Genomic DNA, 27,089 nt, shown 5'->3' with positions numbered 1-27,089 from the left:
CACTTGCATGAGAATGTTTATTACAGCCCAATCCATAATTCCCAAGACATGGAAACAGCCCAAGTGCCCATCGACCCATGAATGGATTAACGAACTGTATATATGTACACCCATGGAATACTACGCAGCCATAAAAAAGACGGAGACTTTACATCTTTTTATGTTTACCTGAATGGATCTGGAACATATTCTTATAAGTAACATATCTCAAGAACAGAAAATAAACTATCCGATGTACTCAATACTACTGTGAAATTAATATATAATCACCTACACATTTATATGAACTATAAAACATAACTGTAATGTAGAAAGTAGAAAGAAAAAGGAAAGAGAGGATTGGGGAGGGCGGGTATTTTAGGGGACCTCTCATAATGTGCATGATGCAATGCAATGGTACATTTCAAAACTACTAAGAGTATGATTGTGATGGCTGTGTTAATCAGTTCCATGTAAGCATTTCACATTGTATATCAAATCACTACTCTGAATCACACAAATGCATCAATGTACACAGTAAGGATTTAATAAAGACAAAATAAAAAGCCCAGAAAAAAACAAAAAAACAATTGAAACAACAAAAAAAGAATTCTCCAATGATAAATACGACACAAATTTTGACTAAAGACTGCCATTTTCATCATACCTATAAGGTTTCCTCCAGTATGAATTCTCCCATGATTTGTAAGGTGTGGATTCTGACTGAACACTTCCCCATTTTTATTACAAGGTTTCTCACCAGTATGAATTATTAGATGTCATGCAAAGTGTGAATTGTGACTGAAGATCTTGTAACATTCATAACATTTCCAAAGTTTCTCTCAGTATGAATCTTTCAGTGTTTTCCCTGGGATGATTTGGTTTGAACATTTTTGCATATTCATTACATTTTTAAGGTTTTTCTCCAGTGTGAATTCTCTGATGTTTTGCAAGCTGTGAAATACACTTAAATACCTTTCCACATTCATTACATTTGTAAGGTTTGTCTCCAGTATGAATCCTCCAGTGCTTTCGTAGGGATGATTTCTGAGTGAACATTTTGCCACATTCATTACATTTGTAAGGTTTCTCTCTAGTATGAATCCTCCAGTGCTTTCGTAGGGCTGATTTATCACTGAACATTTTGCCGCATTCATTGCATTTGTAAGGTTTCTCTCTAGTATGACTCCTCCAGTGTAGTGTTAGGGATGATTTCTGAGTGAACATTTTGCCACATTCTTTACATTTGTAAGGTTTCTCTCCAGTATGAATTCTCCAGTGATATGCTAGGGATGATTTACGAGTAAACATTTTGCCACATTCCTTACATTTGTAAGGTTTTTCTCCCGTGTGCATTAGTCGATGTCGTGCAAGGTCTGAAATACGATTAAATACTTTTCCACATTCATTACATTTGTAAGGTTTCTCTCCAGTGTGAATCCTCCAGTGTGTTCGTAGGGATGATTTAAGAGTGAACACTTTGCCACATTCATTACATTTGTAAGGTTTCTCTCCAGTATGAATCCTGCAGTGCATTTGTAGGGATGATTTCTGAGTGAACACTTTACCACATTCATTACATTTGTAAGGTTTCTCTCCAGTATGAATCCTCCAGTGTGTTCGTAGGGATGATTTATGAGTGAACACTTTGCCACATTCATTACATTTGTAAGGTTTCTCTCCAGTATGAATCCTGCAGTGCATTTGTAGGGATGATTTCTGAGTGAACACTTTAACACATTCATTACATTTGTAAGGTTTCTCTCCAGTATGAATCATCCAGTGCTTTCCTAGGGATGCTTTATAACTGAACATTTTGCCACATTTGTTACATCTGTACGGGTTTTCTCCAGCGTGAATTCTCAGATGCTCTGTAATAGCTGAACTTTCACGGAATAGCTTTCCACATTCATTACATTTGTAAGGTTTCTCTCCAGTGTGAATCCTCTGGGATGCACTAAAACGAAATACCTTTCCACATTCATTACATTTGTAAGGTTTCTCTTGAGTATGAATTCTCTGATGCTGTGCAAGGATTGAACGTTCAGGAAATACCTTTCCACATTCATTACATTCATAAGGTTCCTCTCCAGTATGAATCCTCTGGTGTGCTCCTAGGGATGATTTATCACTGAATATTTTGCTACACTCATTACATTTGTAAGGTTTCTCTCCAGTGTGAATTTTCCGATGCCGTGCAAGGGATGCACTAAAATGGAATACCATTCCACATTCATTACATTTGTAAGGTTTCTCTTGAGTATGAATTCTCTGATGCTGTGCAAGGATTGAACATTCAGGAAATACCTTTCCACATTCATTACATTCATAAAGTTTCTCTCCAGTGTGAATCCTCTGGTGTGCTCTTAGGGATGATTTATCACTGAATATTTTGCTACATTCATTACATTTGTAAGGTTTCTCCCTAGTATGAATCCTCCAGTGCCTTTGTAGGGATGATTTCCAAGTGAACATTTTGCCACATTCATTACATTTGTAAGGGTTTTCTCCAGTGTGAATTCTCTGATGCAGTACAAGCTGTGAAATGTAATTGAAGACCTTGCCACATTGAATACACTTGTAAGTTTTTTTTACACTACGGGCTCTCTGATGACTTCTAAGCCTTGATTTTTTATTGAACACCTTGGCACATATATCAGATTTAAATTGATTGTCTTTCTCATGCATTACTTGATGAACATTGAAATGTGACCCTTGAAAAAAGGCCTCTTCCCACTCAACACATTTGTAATGTTCTGTCACTATCCGTGGTTTCTCTCTTTGTTGGAATAACGAGTCCATAAGGTCATACTTATGTTCATGAGAAAAGGAGGGTTTCATTGGAGAAGGAATTCTTTGGGGAAGGGAAACCAAGAAATCACTGCTGATAGACATATCTATGAGATTACGTTCATGAATTTTCTCTTCAATCTTAAATAGCTGGAGTTCTGGGAGATCTGACTGGGTGTTCAATCCCAGCTGATTATTAACAGGATTGTTTCCTGCATCCCTCCTATCATAGTGATCTCTCCTACCAGGGAGATTTCTCAGAGGAGTCATATGGACTCTAGTGCAATGTCTTTTATTTACTCTCCACTGGCCTCCAAAGTTATGTATATTTGTTTGGATTTCCCTACAGCAAACACCTTCAATGTCATCATTTTCATTCCTTTCCACCATCCCTGTGGGGGATATTTCTTCTGTTCTACTGCCCTCTTTAGCTGGCAATACATTTATCCCACATATAGAAGACATACCTACAAGATATAAAGAATAACAGGCGTCTGATGAGTTACACATGGTCATTAAATACCTCTTATTGAAATATACAACATTATACCAAGAGTAGCATAGGCACAGCATGCAGAGTCATAAAACATACAATTTCCTAACTGTTCAGAAAACTTTTTCTTTATAAATATAGAAAAGCTGGGCAGTGCTTGTGGCTCAGTGAGTAGGGCGCTGGCCCCACACAAATAGCAACAAAAAATAGCTGGGTGTTGAGGCGGGCTCCTGTAGTCCCAGCTACTTGGGAGGCGGAGGCAAGAGAATCACCAAAGCCCAAAAGAACTAGCACTTGCTGTGAGCTGTGATGTCACAGCACTCTACCAAGAGCAACAAAGTGAGACTCTGTTTCTAAACAAAAAATAAAATAAACAAACCAAAAATATATATATATTTCCTGATAAAGACACTAGTGAAAATAATAACTTAGGCAGCGTCCTGCCACAGTTTGCCAATGGTAAGCAACTAGGTTTACGTGGTGAGAGTAGTGTTGGCAGGAAGGTGTCTTGTGGAAACTGGTGTGCTGAGCAATACAAAAAGTAATATGCTAAAACCGCACTGTGATTACTAAAATACTAAATACATAATATGTCTTTACATAGGTATGCAGACACAGACATTATACTTACAAATCTATGGAAATGGAAATATACCATGTCATTTAAAATTCTGACTGTGCCAGGAAGGAAAAGTGATTTAGCAACCAATATACAAGTACCCCATTCTCAACTATAAGACTAAAGCTGTGGTAGTGAGGTAAAATGGAAGAGATTGGAAAGAGAGATGGTTTGATAACGTGGGAAGATATTAGGTTTATAAGTCTTACAAGGTTTTCTATGGAATTAAATTTATCACAATGAATGACAAGTGAATTCTATTTCTAACATACATTAAAAAATTCTACATATAGATTCTAGAGGACTGTGTATGGCCATACCATCCTGAAAGTGTCCAATCTCCACTGATCTCAGAAGCTAAGGTGCATCAGTCCTGGTTGCTACTTGGGTGGGAAATTGTAGGAAATCATATGCAGGTAGGCTCTCAGTTCAACCTGAAAGGAAATACCTGGATATGGCCATGGAAAAGAGAGGGTTCATCTCATATTGTTATCAAGTATACAGCGATGTAGACAAATCCTGGGTGCAGAATCATGATCCACTGTCTGGTCAGGTCGAGGAATGTCTCAAGAAACAAAACTAGAAGGCTATTACTCAAATTTGCCCTTGGCCTGGGCCTTGTTTCCCTCACCTGTAATCCTAGCAGTCTGGGATGGTGAGGTGGGTGGATTGCTTGAGCCCAAGAGTATAAGACCACTTTGGGCAAGAGTGAAACTCTGTCTATAATTTTTTTTTTTTTTCATTAGAGACAGAGTCTCACTTTGTTGACCTTGGTAGAGTGCCATGTCATCACAGCTCACAGCAACCTCCAAATTGTGGGCTTAGGTGATTCTTTTGCCTCACCCTCCCAAGTAGGTGGGACTAAAGGGGCTGACCACAATGCCTGGCTATTTTTTTAATGCAGTTTGGCGGGGCTGGGTTCAAATCTGCCACCCTCAGTTTATGGGACTGGCACCCTACTCATTGAACCACAGGTGCCATCCTGTCTATACTAAAAATAGAAAAATTAGCCAGGCATTGTGGTGGGCACCTGTAGTCCTAGCTACTCAGTAGGCAGAGGAAGAGGATCCCTTGAGCCTCAGACCTTGAGGCTGTTATGAGCTATGACTCCAGGACACTCTACCCAGGGTGACAGAGTGAGATTCTGTCTCATAAAAAGATGGGAAAAGGGGCCACACCTAAGGTGCATCTTAGAATGGATACAGATGAAACTTACTAAATGCAGAATACAAATGTCTACATACAATAACTAAGAAAATGACATGAAGGCTATGTTGAACAGTTTGATGAGAATATTTCAGACTGTATATGAAACCAGCACATTGTACCCCTTCATTGCACTAATGTACACAGCTATGACTTAACAATAAAAAAAAAACCCAAGCCATCCATTTGCTAAAAAAAAAAAAAAAAAAGGGAAAAAAAAAAATTCCCGACCCTGACCACATTAGTGAAATTAACAACTTCACTAACTATAATAGTTCCTTCCTTCCTTCCTTTTGAGACAGAGTCTTACTATGTAATCTCGGTAGAGTGTCATGGAGCAACCTCAAACTCTTGGGCTTAAGAGATTCTTTTGCCTCAAACTCCCAAGTAGCTGGGACTACAGGCGCCTGCCACAATGCCTGGCTATTTCTGTCGTTGTTGTGTGGCAGGCCCAAGGCAGGGTTCAAACCCACCAGCCCCAGTGTATGTGGCCAGTGCCCTAGGCACTGAGCTATAGGCGATGAGCCATTAACTACAATATTAAATAAATAGTATGTCCTTCCAAAAACAGTATCAAGTTTGGTATATAAAAATTAGAAGGGGGTCAGGTACTGTGGCTCATGCCTGTGATGCTAGCACTCTGGGAGGCTGTGATTGGGGAATTAACTGAGCCTAGATGTTCAGAGATGAGTCTGAGTAAGGGTGAGACCACGTCTCCACTAAATATAGAAAAACTAGCTGGGTGTTGTAGCAGATGTCTGCATTCCCAGGTATTTGGGAAGCGGAGGCAAGAGGACTGCTCAAGCTCAAGAGTTTCAGCTTGTTGTGAGCTATGGTGCCATGGCACTATACCCAGGGCAACAAAGTAAGACTCTGCCTATAACAAAAAAAAGAAAAGAAAAAAAAAATTATTGTAGTTCACAGATACTTTCCCACCAGAGTAGAGTCTTTTGCTATTTCCACTTCACTCTCCTGAGTCCACAGCCTCATCTTTGCTCAAATATGGACATGATACTCTGGTCCAAAAGACAGATTCCTTCTCATAGATATAAAAAATAAAGGAACATATACTCCTGGCACTCTTCCAAATCTCAGCCCCACATAAAGTTAGGAGGGGGGATACTACACAGAGATCTAGGGAAATATTTCACAAATTCATCCACTGAATGTCCACTTCTAAATGTTGAGGGAAGACTTAAGATGCTAACGTCTATCAGACTTCCCAAAACTACTGAACCAAAAGCACAGGGGTAGAGAATAAAGAATTCGCTATTTAAAAAGTCATGTGAGGGGCAGCGCCTGTGGCTCAAGGAGTAGGGTGCCGGCCCCACATGCCAGAGGTGGTGGGTTCAAACCCAGCCCCGGCCAAAAGTGCAAAAAATAAAAATAAATAAATATATATAAAAAAAATAAAAAATAAAAAAATAAAACGTCACGTGAGTTCCAGCATACCTCAGCTGTGGGATGGTGGAGGGTGTAAATAACATAAACAAAGGGACAGGGAAGGTCCAGATGGCACATAACAAAGCTTTTCATTTCTGAAGAAATACAGCTTTAATTTCAGCCAATAACACAGGGGGTTCTAAGATGAAATCAGGAAAAATAGAAAGGTATGGAAGGATAAATCCTAACTTCTGGAGAAAAGTAATCCTTACCCACAAAGACCAGGTTCCTATAGTTCTCCAACATCACGTCCCTGTATAAAGTCCTCTGAGCAGGGTCCAGGCACGTCCACTCCTCCTGAGAGAATTCTATGGCCACATCCCTGAATGTTAAAGGGCTCTGAAATCAAAACACATTTTACTGAAGGGTTACGGGTAGAATTCTTGTGTTTATTTACACAAAGAGGAGAAGACAGAGGTGAGAGGATTCAATGAGGTGAGTGTTCCTACAAATCCAAACAAAGTATTTCTGAACACATTGTGTCTCTTTCCTTCTGGTTTATAAAGAGAGTAAAATAAATACCCTCTATGTGAGGGTATTTCTAATTCCTGTGGACTATTTAAGAAACTGAAAAATAGGATGGTGCCTGTGGCTCAGTGAGTAGGGCGCAGGCTCCATATACAGAGGGTGCTGGGTTCAAACTTGAACCCCGGCCAAACTGCAACAGAAAGTAGCTAAGCATTGTGGTGAGCGCCTGTGGTCCAACCTACTCGGGAGGCTGAGGCAAGAGAATCGCCCAAGCCCAAGAGCTGGAGGTTGCTGTGAGCTGTGACACCACGGTGAAAGAACCAAACCAGCGCCATCTTAGAAGTTAAGTTTCGTCCCCTCCACCCCCCATCATTTAGTTTCACCTTCCAGGCATGCCCAGGCAAGACCAGGCATCTTGAGACAACTGCCCACCAATCAGAGACCCCTCCCCCCCACCTAACCAATCCAGAAGCACCCCCTTTGTTTCAAGCTGTGCACGCCCACCCACTGCACAGGACCATAAAAACTCCTTGCTTCACAACTCTGGGCTCCTGGCTTGGATCCATTGTAACGGAGACCCCAGGAGTCCAAGTTCCAACTTGCAATATAACGGCTCTTTTGCTTTTGCATCGGATTCGGCTCCTCAGTGGTCTTTGTGGGGGATTTCAAGATCTGGGCACAACAATGGCACCCTACTGAGAGCAACAAAGTGAGACTCTATCTTTAAAAAAAGAAATTGAAAAATAAAAAAATTAGTGCAAATGCAGAGTTACCTCTGTACGTGTGTTAGATACTATTTTTGAGACAGAAAGTCATATGGAGTATCTAGATGAGCTAAAGGATGCATGGTGACTTCAGAGATAACAACATTCCTGGTGCCTTTAAGGAAAGGCCAGAATTTAAAATCACAGATGATGTCAGAAAGAGCAATGACTGAGGCTTCTGAACACTTCCCCATGCTAGGAATTATGCTAACTACCATATACCGGCTCGGCGCCCATAGCAAAATGGTTATGGTGCCGGCCACATACAGCAGGGCTGGCAGGTTTGAACCCAGGCTGAGCCACCTAAACACCAATGACAACTGCAACAAAACCTAGCCAGGCCTTGTGGTGGGCGCCTGTAGTTCCAGCTACTCAGGAAGCAGAGCAAGAGAATCACTTAAGCCCAAGACTTTGAGGTTGCTGTGAGCTGTGACACCACAGCATTTCTCCTAGGGTAACAGCTTGAGACTCTGTCTCAAGAGAAATAAATTAATACCATATACCTAGGAGAGAAAACTCTGCAGCCATTTCACTAAGAATGGTGTCACATATGGGCGTCTAACCTTTTTTTTCCTGCCACACTTTGAAGGAAGAAGAATTGTATCGGGCCACCCATTGAATACACAAACACTAACAAAAGCTGATGAGCAAAGACAGGGCTGTGAATGATTTTTGAAAAGTCCTACACCACAGATGAGCAAAACAGTCCTGAAATAATCCACGCCTGCAGCGTCCAGGCCTCAGGTTGGAGACCCCTGAATATACTCTTAAGAAAAAATAGTAGACAAAACTGGGCACCCCTTTCAACTAAAAAACACTAAACCTGGTACTAACAGGAAAAAAGCCAAATGACACTAAACTTGGAATGACTTTCTGCAATATAACATCAAAAGCACGGGCAAGAAAAGCTAATACGAACAACAGAAACTAGATCTAAATAAGAAACTTCTATGCATCAAAGTTATCAACCAAAAGAGGAAAGGCAACCTATGGAATGGGAAGAAAGATTTGCAAAACATGTCTCTGACAGAGGTTCATATCCAGATTACATGAGGAACTTCTACAACTTTATCACACAAAAAAGAAATAAACCAATTAAAGAATGGGCAAAGAACTTCAACAGGCATTACTCCAAAGAAGAAAAGCAAATGGCCAACAGGCACATGAAAAGATGCTCATTATCACTGATCATAAGACAAATGCAAATTAGCATCGCAGAAGACTTGACCACATACTGAGGCTATTAAGTTAGAACAGAAGATCCTAAGTCCATGTGGAGAAGTTGGTACAAAAGTAAAATGGTGTTATCTATCATGGAAGTCAGCAAAAATTCAAAATACAACTCCCACATGATCCTGCAACCCCACTTCTAGGTGTGTATGTGTGAATGTTCAATAGATTTCTCTCAGTGAGATATCTGCAAACCCAAGGTCATCACAGCATCACGCACAATACCCAAGAAGAGGAAGGAATGAGCACATGATCTACAGACCGTTGGGCAACAAGAACATAGTATATGCATGCAATGCAACATTACTCAGCCTTTTAAAAAGAAGGAAATCCTGTCACATGCTACAAAATGGATGAACCTCAAGGACTTTCTGCTAAGAAAAATATGCCAGTTACCAAAAGACAGTGTGGGATTCTGCTCCTATGGAATACTTAATGTTGGTAAATTCTTACAAAGACATCATGAAAGACAGCAGAGAAATGAAAAGTCTGAGGGGGAATTGGTATTGCTGGGGATACAGTCTCCCACTGTGAAAAACTCTGAGGGACTCTGTGCTCATAGCTCAGTGGTTAGGGCACCAGCCACATACACCTAGGCAGGCAGGTTCAAAAGAGGCCCAGGAGTGCTAAACAACGAGAACAAAAACAACAAAAATAACAGCCAGCCATCGTGATGGGCACCTTTAGTCCCAGTCACTTCAAAGGCTGAGGCAAGGGCAGCGCCTGTGGCTCAAAGGAGTAGGGTGCTGGCCCCATATGCCAGATGTGGCGCGTTCAAACCCAGCCCTGGCCAAAAACTGCAAAAACAAAAACAAACAAATAAAGGCTGAGGCAAGAGAATATCTCAAGGACAAGAGCTTGAGATTCTTGTTTCCCAATTTCATGAGTTTATAGTGTGAAATGTAGGAAGAGGCAGGAGCTATTCAGAGGTCAGGGAACTGAAATCCAGCTGGGAGCGTCATCTCCACTGGTGATTAAATCCAGGAGTGTTACTGCAATTAAAATTAAGTCCTGTATTCACATTAAATACTCCAGGGATGTCTGTGTAGGAGAGGCAAACTACAATGTGAATTGCAAACCCCTCCCTGGGCAGGATGTGCAGTTTCTGGCTGATGCCCAACAGAACCCACTAGAAATCCTTTCTGTTTCTATTCCCAGTTCACTCCACAGGGAGAGTTTCAAGCCTAAGCTCAGAGTCAGAGACTGTCGGGGAGACTATCCTGGCACCTGTAGGGTTCAGGCCAGTGAAAGGTGGTCACCAGGGGTTGCTTTGAAAAAGCAGTAACTCTTTTTTTTTGTAGAGACAGCATCTCACTTTACCACCTTCAGTAGAGTGCCATGATGTCACAGGACTCACAGCAACCTCCAGCTCTTGGGCTTCAGCGATTCTCCTGCCTCAGCCTCCCGAACAGCTGGGACTACAGGCGCCCACCACAACACCCGGCTATTTTTTGGTTGCAGTTCAGCCGGGGCTGGGTTTGAACCCACCACCCTCGGTATATGGGGCCGGCGCCCTACTCACTGAGCCACAGGCACCACCCAGTAACTCTTGAATGTAAACGGGAATTATGTACGTGTTCTTCACACTAGTTATTCTCTTATACAATTGAGATTATGTAGTTGTAAGATAAATTTGTTTGCCTTAGGGCAGGCTCGTATCAATACGTTCTGAATGTGGAACATCTTCTTAGTAAAGTATCTCAAGAATGGAAGAAAAAGTATCCAATGTACTCAGCCCTACAATGAAACTAATTTATGGCTTTCATATGAAAGCTGTAACCTAGTTATAACCTAAGAGGGAGGGTGATTGGTGGGATTACACCTGTGGTGCATCTTACAAGGGTACATGTGAAACTTAGTAAATGTAGAATATAAATGTCTTAACACAATAACTGAGAAAATGCCAGGAAGGCTATGTTAACCAGTGTGATGAAAATGTGTCAAATGGTCTATAAAACCAGTGTATGGTGCCCCATGATCCCATCAATGTACACAGCTATGATTTAACAAAAAAAAAAAAATACGTTCTGAATGTACCCTTAAGTCATGTGAATGTCAGTTCAATATGAAGATCATTAGAAAATACATTTTAAAAATTGTTTTATATACATATATCTATATCTGTATATATTTTTACGAGAGGGCATCTTACTCTCTCACCCTGGGTAGAGTGACTGTGATGTCATAGCACACACCCACCTTAAAATCTTGAGCTCAAGAGATCCTCTCACCTCAATCTCCCAAGTAAGTGAGACTTCAGTCGCCAGTCACAATGCCCAGCAGTTTTTGTATTTTTAGTAGAGACAGGGTTTCATGCTTGGTCACGCTGGTTTGAGATCCTGAGCTCAATTGATCTACCCACAGTACCCTCCAGAGCGCTAGGATTATAGGTGTGAGCCAATGTGCCAAGCTAAATTTTTATAAATTTAAGGGCTTTTCTTTGTTTTCTCTTCTCAAATGATCCTCCTGCCTCAGCTATCCAGGGATCTGGGATTATAAGTGTGCACCACCACATACAACTTGAAATTATTAAGACAAAATGTATTTATTATGTAATTTCTTTTATTAAGCAATTCCGAATGAAATCAAATATACTGGGTGCCAGTTTTCCTGGCACAACCAGAAAAAAAATCTTGCTTTCCTGAAACTGTCACTCTGAATAGAAATACAAGCTAGAGGAAGGTGGCAAAGTGGTCTCTGGGGATTCAGCTATAGAGATTCTCTCCTTGTTACAAAGTGAAGTTGAGATTGAAGGATTTCCCCTTTTATTATCTTTTCAAATTCCTCTGCAGATGCTAACTAATTTCCAAAGGTGCTTTCCAAGCATCTGATCTTAGATAAGGCCCACATTAAGAAAGTTCAGTTCATGGCGGCGCCTGTGGCTCAGTGGGTAGGGTGTCAGCCCCATATAGCAAGGGTGACTGGTTCAAACCCGGCCCTGGCCAAATTGCAACCAAAAAAAATAGCCGGGCATTGTAGCAGGCACCTGTAGCCCCAGTCACTCAGGAGGCAGAGGTAAGAGAATTGCCTAAGCCTAGGAGTTGGAGGTTGTTGTGAGCTGTGTGACGCCACAGCACTCTACCGAGGGTGATAAAATGAGATTCTGCCTCTACAAAAAAAGAAAAGAAAAGAAAAGAAAAAGAAATTTCATTTCACTATCTTGTACTTTCCCAAAGCTATGCCTACACTAAAGACTTGAAGGTGCACTGCTTTTTCATGCTGGCAGAGAACTTAGTTTTTGCCTGCCATTGTCCGAGGAGCACGCTTATGTCACAAAATCTGACTCTAAACAGCACCCTCATTTATAAACTTTAAATTTGTCACAGAGTAACAGAGAAAAAATATATTAAATACACACGCTGACTCTAGCACTCTGGGAGGCTGAGGTGGGTAGATTACTTCTGCTCAGGACTTCAAGATCCCCATCAGCAAGTGTGAGACCCCGACTCTAAAGACAGCCTGGTGTTGGGGTGGGAACCTGTAGTCCCGGCTACTATTGGAGGCTGAGGGAAGAGGATCCTATGAGCCCAAGAGTTTGAGGTGGCTGTGAGTTATGACACCATCGCATTCTACCCAGGGCAAAAAGTACAACTGTATCTCAAAAACAAAAACAAAAACATAAACAAACAAATTTTTAAAAAAGAGCAAGGTATTACTGTCTTCCCATAAAATTCTCAGAGTCCAAAGCTAGTGGTCTGTCCTTTCTCTGATTTGGTAGAACAGTTGGTTCCTGTAACCCACATGCATTCTTTACGAAGTCTGTGCTGAATGCTCTAGGCATGAAGACTGACACCACAGTTGTACACTGCTCACTGCTCACTGCCATCCTGCATAAATTAGCCAATATTTAATCTCAAAGGCAAAAACCACATGAGAGACCCAGTTGGGAGAATTGCTAGAATCCAAAGTTTGAAACCAGCCTAGGGAACACAGTGAGACACTTTTTGTCAAAAACAAATTAAGAATAATGAGCGGGACCAAATAAGGTTTACTCTAATCCCAGTTATCTGGGAGGTAGAGAGAACAAGACAGATGGAGGCCGTGAATTATGGGTGGGGGAATGGGCTATGATCACCCCAGTGCACTATACCCTGCCTTATAGTCTCCATACAAGTAATAATAGAAATTAATCTCCAAAGGCAGGGTCCATTCTTTCCAAAACATGTCACAGAAATGATTCTCAGTGATGAATTGAGGACTGTCATTCTATTGATTCTTTCCCAGACACCACAGTGAAGGTCACTAAGGATGGTATATGAAGACATGTCAAAAGTTCAGGGTGAAAAGTCACATAAAGTAAAGTAGCCTTTTCAAAGGACCTCAAATAATGAAACATGGTATAACTTAAATACCCCTGACTATGTCCCTATGCCCTTGTATGTGTGATACGTGTCATGTCATGCTGGTCAATCTATTTTGAGTATAGTTACTCTCCACCATGTAACATCAGACATTAAATACTGGAGAACTAGGGACTGATTTCTTTCTTGTGCAAACTCTGATATTCCACAATAATGGTCCCTGGGTATTAGTCACATGACAAACATTTCATTTGGGTGGTTTCATGGAAGATGTACCTTTGGTTGTGTAATGAGGAGTGAGTGAGTGGTCAGGCCTGGATAAAGCCCAGCCACGTACTTTGCATTTATTTGACTTCTCTTTAGTATGGACTCCGTGATGCTGACTAATGATGGAACTCATGATGAGAAGTTGTCACCCTTAATAAATCTGCAGAGTCTGTCACAAACGAACTCTCTGATGCTATGCAAAGTACAAAATGTGACTAAAGGCCTAAGTGCATACATTCCATATCCTCTGTGAATTCTTTGATGACTTTTGAGGTACAATTTTAACCTGAAGACCTTGCCACAATCATTAGATCTGTAATGTTTCTCCTTGGTATAAATACTGAGGTTAACTTTTTTTTTTTTTGTGGTTTTGGCCAGGGCTGGGTTTGAACCCTCCACCTCTGGCATATGGCACTGGCGCCCTACTCCTTTAAGCCACAGGCGCCACCCAGAGGTTTTTTCTGCCTAAAAATCTTAACATAATCATCACATTGACAGGGTTTATTTATATTATGAATAACCTGATGTACATGAAGTTTTGAAGGCAACCTAAATTAGTCCTTTGTAAAGCTCCTCTCCTATATGAATGCTGTGATGCTGTATAAGGTCTCTTTTGTGAGCAAAGGCCTTGCCACGCTCATTGCATTTGTAAAGTTTCTCTTCAGTACGTGTTTTCAGATGAACTATAAGGGATATCTAGTGTCCAAAGGCCTTGTGACATTCATTACAATTTTAACCTTTTTCTCCAATGTGTGTATTCTGATGAACTGTAAGGGTTTTCTTCCCTACAAAGGTCTTGTTATATTCATGACATTTGTAAGGTTTCTATCTAGTATGAATTCAGAGATAACTGTTAAGGATGCTCTGCACCTGAAAACCTTGACACAATGATCACATTTATAAGAGTTTATCTGCATTATGAATAACCTGATGTATATGAAGTTTCAAACGTGACCTAAATTTTTTCCCATTGTCACTGCATTTATAAGGCTTCTTTTGTGTATGAATGCCCTTATATTTTACAAGGTAACTTTAACAATTAAAGACCTGGCCGCACACATTCCATTTCTACACTTTCTCTCCAATATGTGTTTTTCTCCTGATGAACTGTAAGGGGTATCTTTTCTCTAAAAGCCTCATCACAGTTATTGCCTTTGTAAGGTCTCTCTTCTGTATGAATGCTCTGATGTCACGTAAGGTAGGAATTCAACCTAAAGACCTTACCACACTCATTATATCTGTAAGGTTCCTCTCCAGCATAGCTTCTCCAATGTTATAGAAAGTCTGAATTTTGTCTGAAGGCTTTGACACACTCTTCACATGTCACAAGTTTCTTTCCAGTATAAATTACCCCATGGTTAGGAGCCTTTAAAGACCCACTAAAGGCTTTGCCATGCTCATTATGCCTGTAAGAGTCTTCTACAATTAGTATGTTCAGTTCTTGTGTGACTACCGGAGAATTCCCAAAATCGTTCTTGCATTTATACATATGTGGGGTTTGAGTTTAGAAGGAATGTTTTCAAGTGCTCAATGTGAGGTAATATGGTTGAGAGAGTTTTCAACTTCATTACATGCATCAATTTTACCTTCCTCTTGAAATGGCAGATGGGAATAAAAGCCATCTTTTATTTATGATGATGTTATTTATGATGTTATTTATTTATTTTTTCTTAATAGAGACACAGTCTCACTTTATCGCCCTGTGGCATCACAGCTCACAGCAACCTCCAAATCCTGGACTTAGGCAATTCTCTTGCCTCAGCCTCTCAAGTAGCTGGGACTACAGGTGCCTACCACAACGTCCAGCTATTTTTTGTTGCAATTTGGCTGGGGCCAGGTTTGAACCCACCAGCTTTGGTATATGGGGCCGGTGCCCTACTCACTGAGCCACAGGTGCCACCCGAAGTTGATGTTATTTAACAGGCTTGTATCCTTTCCCAATACACAGCTCCTCGGACAAAAAAAAAAAAAGAAAGTAGAACTTGAACCTATGGCTCTGGCATTTCTGGAGTCTGAGCATAAGACTAGGATCTGTACCACCTACTTGGACATTGAAAGGAACATCCACATACTTTGCATGTCACATCGGCAAGGCGAAAAATGCAGGGAGGTGAGTCATGCACTGGAGTAGTGGGCAAGGTGCAGGAGCTGGGAGGATGATGGTGAGTTTCAGAGGGATTATGAACAGAGAAATACAATAGATGCTGAAAGCTACAAAAAAAGAAAAGGCACAGAAAAGCTTTGTAGGGAAAATAATACTTTTAAAAGAAGGTGCATAAATATATTTAGTAATACTACATAAAAATCTACACAGAGTTCAAACTAATCAAGAAGAGCAAACAATTCCATTTCTCATTAGGCAAATGACAAGAACAAAAACTCTCAAGAAGACATATAACTTCAACAAAAACATGAAAAAGTGTGCATCATCCCTAATCAACAAAGAAATGCAAATCAAAACCACCTTGAAGGGCAGCGCCCATAGCTCAGTGGGTAGTGTGCAGGCCATGAACACGGAGGCTAGTGGGTTCAAATCTGACCCAGGCCAGCTAAAATAACAGTGACAACTGCAACCAAAAAAAAATAGCCAGGCATTGTGAAGGGCCCCTATAGTCCCAGCTACTTGGGAGGTTGAGGCAAGAGAATCGCTTCAGCCCAAGAGCTTGAGGTTGCTGTGAACTGTGACGCCATAGCACTCTACTGAGGGCGACATAATGGAAAGACTTTCTGCAATATAACACCAAAACCATAGGCAAGAAAAGCTAATACAGACAACGGAAATTAGATCCAAATAAAAAACTGCTATGTGTCAAAGTTATCAACCAAAAGAAGAAAAGGCAATCCATGGAATAGGAAGAAAGATTTGCAAATCAGTCTCTGACAGGGGTTCATATCCAAATTACATAAGGAACTTCCACAACTTTACAACAAAATAAACAAATTGTAGAATGGGCAAAGGTCTTCCATAGGCATTACTCCAAAGAAGATAAGCAAAAGGCCAACAGACACATGAAAAGATGCTCATCATCACTGGTCATAAGACAAATGCAAATTAACACCACAGAAAGATTTGAAGGCGCACTCGGGCTATTAATGTTAGAACAGAAAATGCTAAGTCCATGTGGAGAAGTGGGAACTCTGATGCGCTTTTGCTGCAAATGTAAAATGGTATATCCATCATGAAAGTCAGCAAGGGGGTGCCTCAAAACATTCAAAATACAACTCCCACATGATCCAGCAACCCCACTTTTACATGTGTATATGTGACAGTTGGAAAGGTTTCTCCTGATGAGACATCTGCAAACCCAAGCTCATCACACCATCATACATAATGGCCAAGAAGAGGAAGGAATGAACACGGGATCTACAGACAAGTGGGTAACAAGAATATAGTATATGCATGTAATGCAACATCACTCAGCCTTAAAAACAAAAAAAAAAAAGGAGGGTGGTGCCTATGATTCAGTGAGTCGGGTGCTGGCCCCATGTACTGAGGGTAGAGGGTTCAAACCCAGTCCCCACCAAACAGCAACAACAACAACAATAACAAAAAAGTAGGTGGGCACTGTGGCCGGCACCTGTAGTCCCAGCTACTCGGGAGGCTAAGGCAAGAGAAATTGCCTAAGCCCAGGGTAGGAGGTTGCTGTGAGCTGTGTGATGCCACAGTACTCTACCGAGGGTGATAAAGTGAGACTTTTGTCTCTATAAAAAAAAAAGAAAGAAAGAAATTGTGTCATATGCTACAAAATGGATGAACCTAGAGGACTTTATGCCAAGAAAAATATGGCAGTCACAAAAAGACAAATAGTGTGTGACATTCTGCTCCTATGGAATACTTAATGTTGTTAAATTCTCACGAAGACACCATGAAAGACGGCATAGAAATGAATAGTCAGACGGGGAACTGGTGATGCTGGGCGTAGTTTCCCGGTATGCAAAACTTCGAGGAACATGGAGTGGAATAATGTCAATATACCTAACATTGTTGAACTGTAAAGATGCAAAGAAACAAACATCTCAAAGGACATCTCAAAGACATGATCAAGGACCCCAAAACCCAATGCTCACCAGAACATGTGAACATGTAAAGACCTCTGTGACGAGAAGTCCAGAGCTTTCCTTGTCTTCTATTCAAAGACAAGGAAAACACTTGGGTGTCAATGAATGTCTGCCACAGCAAAGGAGAACAAACATAACCGTGAAAAGAAGAGAGTGGAGAGATTTACCAAACTAAACACGAACCCCTTAGGACATTAAATACCTAAAATAAGATCTACATAATAATTCAAATTAAACAGAAACATAAAAAAATGTTGCACAATAAAACTTTAAACTGGCCTTGGTGCCCACAGCTCAGTGGTTAGGGTGCCGGGCACATACAGTGTGGATGGGTGGGTTCGAACCTGGCCTGGCTAGCTAAAACAACAATGACAACAACAACAAAATTGCTGGGTGTACTAGAAGGCACCTCTAATCCCAGCTACTTGGGTGGCTGAGGCAAGACAATCGCTTATGCCCAAGAGTTTAGGTTCTGTGATATCAGAACACGCTACCGAGGGCAACATAGTGAGACTCTTCTGTTAATAAAAAAAGAAAAAGAAAAAAACCTTTACACTAAATGAAACATCGTATTTCATAATCATGCAAGGACTTGCAAAGAAAGAAAAACAAACAAAGAAAGGCACAGGAAAAACCAGGTAGCATTAGAAAAAAGAGATTTCCAGGCGGCGCCTGTGGCTCAGTCGGTAGGGCGCCGGCCCCATATACCAAGGGTGGTGGGTTCAAACCTGGCCCCGGCCAAACTGCAACCAAAAAATAGCCAGGCGCTGTGGCGGGCGCCTGTAGTCCCAGCTACTCGGGAGGCTGAGGCAAGAGAATCGCTTAAGCCCAGGAGTTGGAGGTTGCTGTGAGCTGTGTGAGGCCACAGCACTTTACCGAGGGCTATAAAGTGAAACTCTGTCTCTACAAAAAAAAAAAAAAAAACAGCTGGCACCGCCGGAGAAAGAAGAAAATCAACCAAAAAGGAGTACTTCAAACAAAGAAGAATGAAAAAGCACGCTGAAATTAAAAAAAAAAAAAAAAAGAAAAAAGAGATTTCCTCACGCTTGTAGTCCCAGCGCTATGGGAGGCCAAGGTGGGTGGATTGCCTGAGCTCAGAGGTTCGAGACCAGTATGAACAGCAGTGAGCCAAATTAAGACCCCGTCAGTAGTAACATCAAGAACATTGCCAGAGGAAGGAAAAAATGAACAACAAAAAAGAGTACTTCAAACGAAGAAGAATGAACAAGGAAGTTGAAATCTGTTTCACATTTTTAAAATGCCTAACTTATCGGGAGGCTGAGGCAAGAGAATCGTTTAAGCCCAGGAGTTGGAGGTTGCTGTGAGCTGTGTGAGGCCACGGCACTCTACGGAGGGCCATAAAGTGAGACTCTGTCTCTACAAAAAAAATAAAAAATAAAAATAAAAATAAAACTACTAGGTAAAAAAAAAAAAAAAATGCCTAACTTATAAAAAGACACCAAAATATGTATAAAGAATATAAACCTGGGCGGCGCCTGTGGCTCAGTCGGTAAGGCGCCGGCCCCATATTCCGAGGGTGGCGGGTTCAAACCCGGCCCCAGCTGAACTGCAACCAAAAAATAGCTGGGCGTTGTGGCAGGCGCCTGTAGTCCCAGCTACTTGGGAGGCTGAGGCAAGAGAATCGCTTAAGCCCAGGAGTTGGAGGTTGCTGTGAGCTGTGTGATGCCATGGCACTCTACCGAGGGCCATAAAGTGAGACTCTGTCTCTACAAAAAAAAAAAAAAAAAGAATATAAACCACAGGATAAAAAATAGATTCTAAAATACATGAAAATAAAATTGAGCAAAGTATGAAAATCCATTTTATATATACACTTTCACAAAAAGAAAATTATGAATACTTATAACAAATTGAAAAATATTAATTAACTCAAAGGTTTGTCATTTTGTTTCTGGTTTTCAAACTTTCAAACTACAAAAAAAATAGGGTAGGAAGTTTTATTTAATGAGGGAAAAATCTCACCTGCTCTGGGTAGATTCTCTAGAAGCAGCTTCTCTAATCCTGGTCTACAGAGTGACAGTGCACCCAGATGTGGCCCCTTAACAGTCCCTGCTGCCCCACCTCACTAACCACAGGGGCCACATCCCCTCTCTAACTGATGTCCTTCCCAGGGCCCTGCCCTATAGAGCCTCTGCATCAGCTCAAGTCACTGGGTCGTGGGGAGAGGGACTGAGGGAAGGCAGGGCTGAGTGGCAGCAAACACAGCAGGGTGGACGCTGCAGAGTCAGAGATCAGCAAGTCCAGTGCCAGCATTTCAGAAAGGAGGGGGACTCAGAGGACCCAACGAGAACATCACTGTACCTGAGTAAGAGCCATTTCTGAATCCTTTTCTTTCCTCTTCTGGGCTTCTTCTTCGTGTAACTGGATTCTTTAGAAGGCAATCCTGAATAAGAAAAATACTCTGCTTATTGTTTAGAATCAACACACTCCCTCCCTGTGACACAACCACTCACACAGGGAAGACCTCGTCCTGCGGAAAGGCAGGTCCTCTGTTGCCCATGGCACCGAGAGGGATGCAGGGACGATACACTCCTACAGAAAGACAAACTGGTGATTCTCTGACCCCCTCACCTCCTGGTGATAATCCACATACAGGGCTCCATTGAGCTCCCCTCTACTTAGGGGGAGCACAGCCCCTCGTGTGTCTGTGATCAGCAATGGAGGACATAGAGCCTTTGTGCTCAGTGCTGGACGTAAGACTGGACAAACCTGGTCACTAGAACCATTACTAAAGGTGAGTCTAAACCTGACTGTGTGAAGGGGAATACAGGAGAGAGGTATTTTCTTTTCTTTTTTTTTTTTTTTAGAGACAGAGTCTCACTTTATGGCCCTCGGTAGAGTGCCGTGGCATCACACAGCTCGCAGCAACCTCCAACTCCTGGGCTTAAGCGATTCTCTTGCCTCAGCCTCCCGAGTAGCTGGGACTACAGGCGCCCGCCACAACGCCCAGCTATTTTTTAGCTGCAGTTCAGCCGGGGCCGGGTTTGAACCCGCCACCCTCGGCATGTGGGGCTGGCGCCTCACAAGAGGTATTTTCTTTATTTTGTTTTTTTGAAACAGAGTCTCGCTATGTCACCTTAGGTAGAGTGCCCAGTCATCAAAGCTCACAGCAACCTCCAACTCTTGGGCTTAAGCAATTCTCTTGCCTCAGCCTCCCAGGTAACTGAGACTACAGGCACCCGCCACAACACTCAGCTATTTTTCTGTTGTAGTTGTCATTGTTGCTTAGCTGGTCCGGGCTCAAACCTGCCAGCCTCAGTGTATGTGGCCGACGCCGTAACCACTGTGCTATAGGCGCCAAGCCAGGAGAGATAATATTTTCAAAAAGCCTCCACACACTAATGTAATACCAGGCCTGAGGTCCACTCAGAGAGCAAGGCCAGGATCCCTCCCACCTTCTTTCTCTGCTTTCTCCTTGGAGACCTGTCACCAGTGTCCTGACAGTGAATGGCGAGGGACCCAAAAGAAATATACAGCTCAATCAATATGGACTACCAGGGGTATGGTGGGGGTGAAGAGGTGGCTGAAATTATTAAATGGAGGACAGAAGTCCTCTGTTAGAAGGTGACATCAGAACAAACAGGTAATGAAGGAAGGGTGCTTGTTACCTGTAGTTAACAGGCAGGAGAGTTCTAGAAAGACAGACATCCATCATTATGGCCCTGAGGTAGGAGCAATGTGGGGAAAAGAAAAAGGCCCAAGTGGCTGCAGCAGAGCCAGCGAGCAGGACACCAGAAGATGAGGCCAGAGAGGTCCTGGGCGAGCAGAGCTGGGAGAGGCCAGGCCTGCACACTTACATCTCCAGTGTCTCAAGAGAAGTTTCAAAAGGATGTATCTCCCCACCTCTTGTAAGTAAACACGTACTGTTTTTCTTTGCTTTATACAATTTTGCACTGAACACACTCTTGACTGGTCAAGAGTTAACTTGGGTTTTCATACCCAAATGTTGTTGACCAATCACAAGGTATCGAATATCTGCACTTGCACTAGGTATCACAAGTTTTAAAACACAAAATAATGTAGGATGTTGTAAAAGCTCTCTTGATTGTCACACTAGAATATTACCAGTGACATGAGACTGCTTCTGGGTAAAATTACTTATCAACAATATTTTGGCCTCATGTGGTGGTTCATGGAATGTGGAGTAATCTTAGCCCTCTGGGAGTATGAACAGGTGCACTGCTTGAGCTCGGGAGTTTGCAGTCCTCCTCAGCAAAACCAAGACCCCTGTATCTATTATAAATACAGAAACACTAGCCTGGCCTCGTCCTGGGCGCTTGAAGTCCCAGCTACTTGGGAGGCTAAGGCAAGACATTGACTTGAGCCCAAGAGTTTAAGGTTGCTGTGAGTTATGATGCCATAACACTCACTCTACCCAAGGAAACAGAGCACAAAAAGAAAGAAAAACAGGGTGGCGCGTGTGGCTCAAAGGAGTAGGGCACCGGCCCCATATGCCAGAGGTGGCAGGTTCAAACCCAGCCCAGGCCAAAAACTGCAAAAAAAAAAAAAAAGAAAGAAAAACAATGTGTTAAAGCTGAAAGCCCCTAGCTCAGTGAGTAGGGTGCAGGCCACATACACCAAAGCCGGCAGGTTCGAGCCCAGCCAAGGCCTGCTAAACAATGACAACTGCAACCAAAAATACCCAGGTGTTCTGGCAGGTGCTGTAGTCCCAGCTACTTGGGAGGCTGAGGAAAGAGAAGTGCTTAAACCCAAGAGTCTGAGGTTACTGTGATCTGTGACGCCAGAGCACACTACCGAGGGTGACATAGTGAAACTGTCTCAAAAACAAACAAAAAAAACAATGTGTTAATGGGCGGCGCCTGTGGCTCAAAGGGGAAGGGCACCGGTCCCATATGCCGGAGGTGGCAGGTTCAAACCCAGCCCCGGCCAAAAACCACACACACAAAAAAATAAATAAATAAAAACAATGTGTTAAGATATAATGTCTCGGCCTGGTGCAGTGGCTCAAGCCTATAATCCTAGCATTCTGGGAGCCTCAGGCAGGTGGACTGCGGCAGGTGGACTGCTTGAGCCCAGGAGTTTGAGACTATGCTGAGCAAGGATGTGACCCTGTCTGGACTAAAAATAGAAGAACATTACCAGGTGTCATGGTGGCCACCTGTATTCCCAGGTACTAGGGAGGCTGACACAAGAGGATGGTTTGATCCCAAGAGTTCAAACTTGATGTAAGCTATGATGATGCTCCAGGCAACAGACCAAGATTTATAATGTCTTACATTGAGATAATTCCTTACCCTAACCCTCCAGATAAGCCCTTACCCTCCACCCGATAATGGTCCGGAACTTTCCAAAAAGTCAAGTTCCTGATCCGCGCCAACTGCTCACAACTGCTTTATCAGCTTCTGTAACGAAACTGGTTTAAACCTACCGCTTGCTTGCATCAGTCTACCCATAAATATCCCGTACAGACTTGGACAGGGGCTGCTCTCGCATGGTCTCCTTTTTGGGACTGTGGAGACAGCCACTGGCCGGCGATCGAAAGACTCCATTCAGAAACCTTTGATCTGAGCAGGTGGTCCTTCTCATGCTATAACAACATACTGCAACACAGTATAACAAAATTGTTCCTTAGGCCACTTTGGTTTTTCCTCCTATGGCAGGCACTCTCCCACTCCCTACCCCATCTTAGGAAAAGGGAAGCGGGTGACCCACAATGGAATGAGTCAAATCACTGCCCTCTGGCTGAATCTGGGCTGCAAGTAGAGGCTAGCCTGTGAGATCAGGAATTATTTCATGCACCAGCATTAGGGACAGGAATTGTGCAATTCTCATTTTCATCTCTGTATTTGCAGGAAATGCTAAACTTATTAGATTAAAATTGGGAAAACACTGTGGCACAACTTAATCATCATACACAATCACATCAAGACTCATCTAAGCTGAGGGCCCCTCTGTCTTCACTTCCTTGTGTTTCCCTCCCTCATTCTCTACAAACCTCTCATCCTCACCTTCTCTCCCTTACTCTTGCTTTTATCTTTCCCTCTGTGTCTTCCCCTGGGCTTCTGCTCCTCATTTTGTTGTTCCTCTCTGCTGCTCTTTCTCCCTGTCTTCCCTCTATTCTTTCTTTTAACTGTTCTGCTCCATTTGTAAAAGGAGCTCACAGCAACCCCAACTCCTGGGCTCAAGCGATTCTCCTCTCTCTTGGGAGGCTGACTCCCAAGTACCTGGGACTACAGGCGTCTGCCACAATACCCGGCTACTTTTTGGTTGCAGCCATCATTTTTGTTTGGCGGGCCCGGGCTGGCTTCGAACCCGACAGCTCAGGTGTATGTGACTGGCGCCTTAGCCGTTTGAGCCACAGGCACCAAGCCAAAGGTGTCACCTTTGACAGCTTTCTCACAAATCTTATGACTATCCCAATCTCACATACCCCTCCCTCTTTTTTCCCCCATCTGCTTCGACTGTTAAACTTCATCTTTCCTGTTACACACCCTGTTTTCTCTCCCATCTTTGCCTCCTTCTCTGTTCTCCATGTCACCAGGTGCCCCTTCTGGTATCCCAGAACCAGGCTGCTCAGTGTACCCTGACTCCCAATCATTCCTGCCCTCCCATGACTCTCTGTCTGAGACACCTCTCCATTTACTGCCAGTTGCCCTATGTTGGTTTCCTTCATCTGTCAGGACAGCTAGGTTTTCCGGAGATTGCTCAGAGGCTTCCCCTTACACATCCCCCAACCACTGGCGTCCTTCCTTCTGATACGTTGGTCAGAAGAACTCCAAAATCAGAGCAAGCAAAGGCCATCCATTTTGAGCACAAGGCACTCTATCTTGGTTGTTCAATGACCTCTGCTGAAACCAATCCCTTCAGAGATTGGAACTATGGAACACGATGGCTGGGGGGGGGGGGGGGCTAAACCTTAAACAGAAGCATGTCAGCAGAAGCCAGCTGGAACCCTATATTGCAACAGTCAGTAGAACAGCAAAGTAACACTCTCGCCCACTCAACCAACCTAAAACCTTTGAAAAGGTAAGCACTCTTGGTCTTCCAGGATGATGCCTATTGAGTCCCAGCCCGCCTTCACAGAAATGCCAAATAACCTTTAGCTATTGCTCTACATCAGGCTTTGTGAATTGATCTGCTCCACTGCTACCTTGTATCTTTGCCTTTCACTCTCCAGTCTCTTGGCAATTCCCTCCCAAGTCCTCTAGTGGGCAGTATTCATAGTGTTGCAGGAAGTTTAGAACCAGTGGAGAGAAAGAACACCCAAATACCCTGTTTAAAAGAGGAAGGGATCAACCACGCCCACAGCTCAGTGGGTAGGGTGCCAGCCACATACACCGAGCCTGATGGGTTTTTAGCCAGCCTGGCCAGCTAAACAACAATGACAACTGCAACAAGAAATGGTCGGACATTGGGGCAGGCACTTGTAGTCCCAGCTACTTGGGAAGCTGAGGCAAGAGAATGGCTGAAACCCGAGAGTTGGAGGTTGCTGTGAGCTGTGAACTCTACCGTGGGTGACATAGTGAGACACTGTGCCAGAAAAAAAAAGGGCGGTGCCTACGGCTCAGTGAGTAGGGCACTGGCAGGTTCAAACCTGGCCCCGGCCAAACTACAACAAAAAATAGCCAGGCATTGTGGCAGGCACCTGTAGTCCCAGCTACTTGGAAAGCTGAGGCAAGAGAATCACGTAGGCCCAAGAGCTGGAGGTTGCTGTGAGCTGTGACGTCACAGCATTGTACCGAGGGCTTCATAGTGAGATTGTCTCAAAACAAACAAAAAAACAAACAAACAAAAAAAGAGTAAGGGCTGGGATTTAAAAGAGGAAGGGCTTTATTCCAGCCAGGGGAGCAAATGCTGACTAGAGTCCACAATGGCCTTACTCCCAGACTAGCTCTGTCTTCTTTATATGTCCAGTCAAAAAGACCCTTTCACCCAAGGGTACCTTTCTCATTGGTCAGTTTGAATCAAGCTAGAGAAGTGGGCTGTGGCTTTTACAGACTTGGAACCAAGTATTAGTTTCCAGGTCCCAGGAAATAAAGTGTCTTCACATTCTTAAAGCTGAGTCACAATGGGGAGAGCCTTGCAGGTTTGGCCTTGGGGACTTCCTGAGAAGACCTCTGTTCTCTTAGACCTCACTTTTCCAGGGTATCCTCTGTCCTTGGGTCTCCTTCACTCTTGGGCTAAGTTTTCCTATTTCCTCCCTCTTCCTCTCCGCCTGTTACTCCACACATTCATCAGTAATAAATAGGAATAACATGCTCGCCTGAACAGCGCACAATAATTACATTTGAGAGTGAGATGGTATAAAAATCCTGCCACTCTCACCCCCCCCTTTGTTGCCTTCTTTTTTGCCTCACGGTTAAATTCTTGCTAAATCAGCCGCTAAATCAGCAAGACACAATCAATAGAGGGAGCGGGGTGGGAGACTGCTTAACAGTAGTTTAGGGAAGTTACTAAGGCTTAAGAATAATTTAGGAGTAGATAAAATAGATAACAAAAAGATTAATAATAAATAATAAATAGAAAACATTAGACATTAAGTATAGCATAAGTGTGTAAGAAATCATAACAAACTGTTTACTGTTTAATGAAATGTTAAAGGAGACAGAAGGAAAAAAGGGGAAACAGAGGTAGTGGTGCTGAAAAGTCTGAGCTGCAGAAACTAGCCCGCACTTCCTCAATTTACCCTCCGCGACCCCCACCATACTGAGAGGCCCAACCAGACATGGTGGCTAGAAAGATATTGTTAGGAGTGACTAAAACCAATGTGGCTGGATATCTCTGATTATTTTTATTGTTTACCCTGTAAGCATTTAACAATACCTGCCTCTGCAATTTTCTGATCCCGCAAACTCACCCAAGATTGCATCAGCCCTCATTATATAAACTGAACTCTACCGATGGTCTGGGCTGCTCTCCATATTGGGGATAGGAACTGCTGACTGAGGACCGTCCCGGGGAGCTGACCCGCCAAGAACAATGGCGGGGTAGGGCTGAGGGGACGGATTAGGGCAGAGGTGGGGTCTGCAAAACCCCCGGAACAGGGACGGGACGGGGCTCCCGGAGAGCGGGGCTGCGGCGCTGCCCACCCAGAGCACTCGGGGGAGGCCGGGGACCCGGAAGTGCGTGAACCCCCTCCCGAGTGAGGACTTTAGGGGGCGCGAAGAGAGTGCAGGGGTCACTCAGCGGCTTTAGGAGCGACACGGTGCAAAATGGGGTGTTTCCCATGCCTGTGTCAGAAAGACCGGGGCCAGGACCTGCCTCAGGGCGACTCAGTTCACAGGGAAGCGACCCGGGACGCTCACTGGGACATGAATTGACGCCGAGTGGAAGGAGCCGTGCGGGGATTTGAGGTCGCTTCGGCCCCAAGAATCCGGGTATAGAGGGGCTGGGGACTGAGAAACGAACTCGTGATCGCAAAAAGAGAAACTCACCGGGCCGGGATAGTCTTTGTTCCAATCAGCGACTTCCGGTTCTGAGGAAACTTG

At 43.2% G+C, this 27,089-nt stretch overlaps 1 protein-coding gene across 1 annotated transcript; it reads right to left on the bottom strand.

Annotated features, from left to right (window-relative positions):
* LOC128596543 (zinc finger protein 83-like) lies at window positions 1-27,089 on the bottom strand. Its single transcript, XM_053606130.1, has 4 exons — window positions 27,036-27,089; window positions 19,942-20,023; window positions 6,743-6,869; window positions 1-3,236 (listed from the first exon to the last, which is right to left on the bottom strand). Exons 2-4 carry the CDS (start codon window positions 19,954-19,956, stop codon window positions 892-894), a joined length of 2,487 nt encoding a protein of 828 aa, XP_053462105.1. The 5' UTR covers window positions 19,957-20,023; window positions 27,036-27,089; the 3' UTR covers window positions 1-891.

Source organism: Nycticebus coucang, chromosome 10 (assembly GCF_027406575.1).
Source record: "Nycticebus coucang isolate mNycCou1 chromosome 10, mNycCou1.pri, whole genome shotgun sequence".
In the NCBI taxonomy this organism is placed as follows: domain Eukaryota; kingdom Metazoa; phylum Chordata; class Mammalia; order Primates; family Lorisidae; genus Nycticebus; species Nycticebus coucang.
This window is presented reverse-complemented; position numbering and strand designations above follow the sequence as displayed.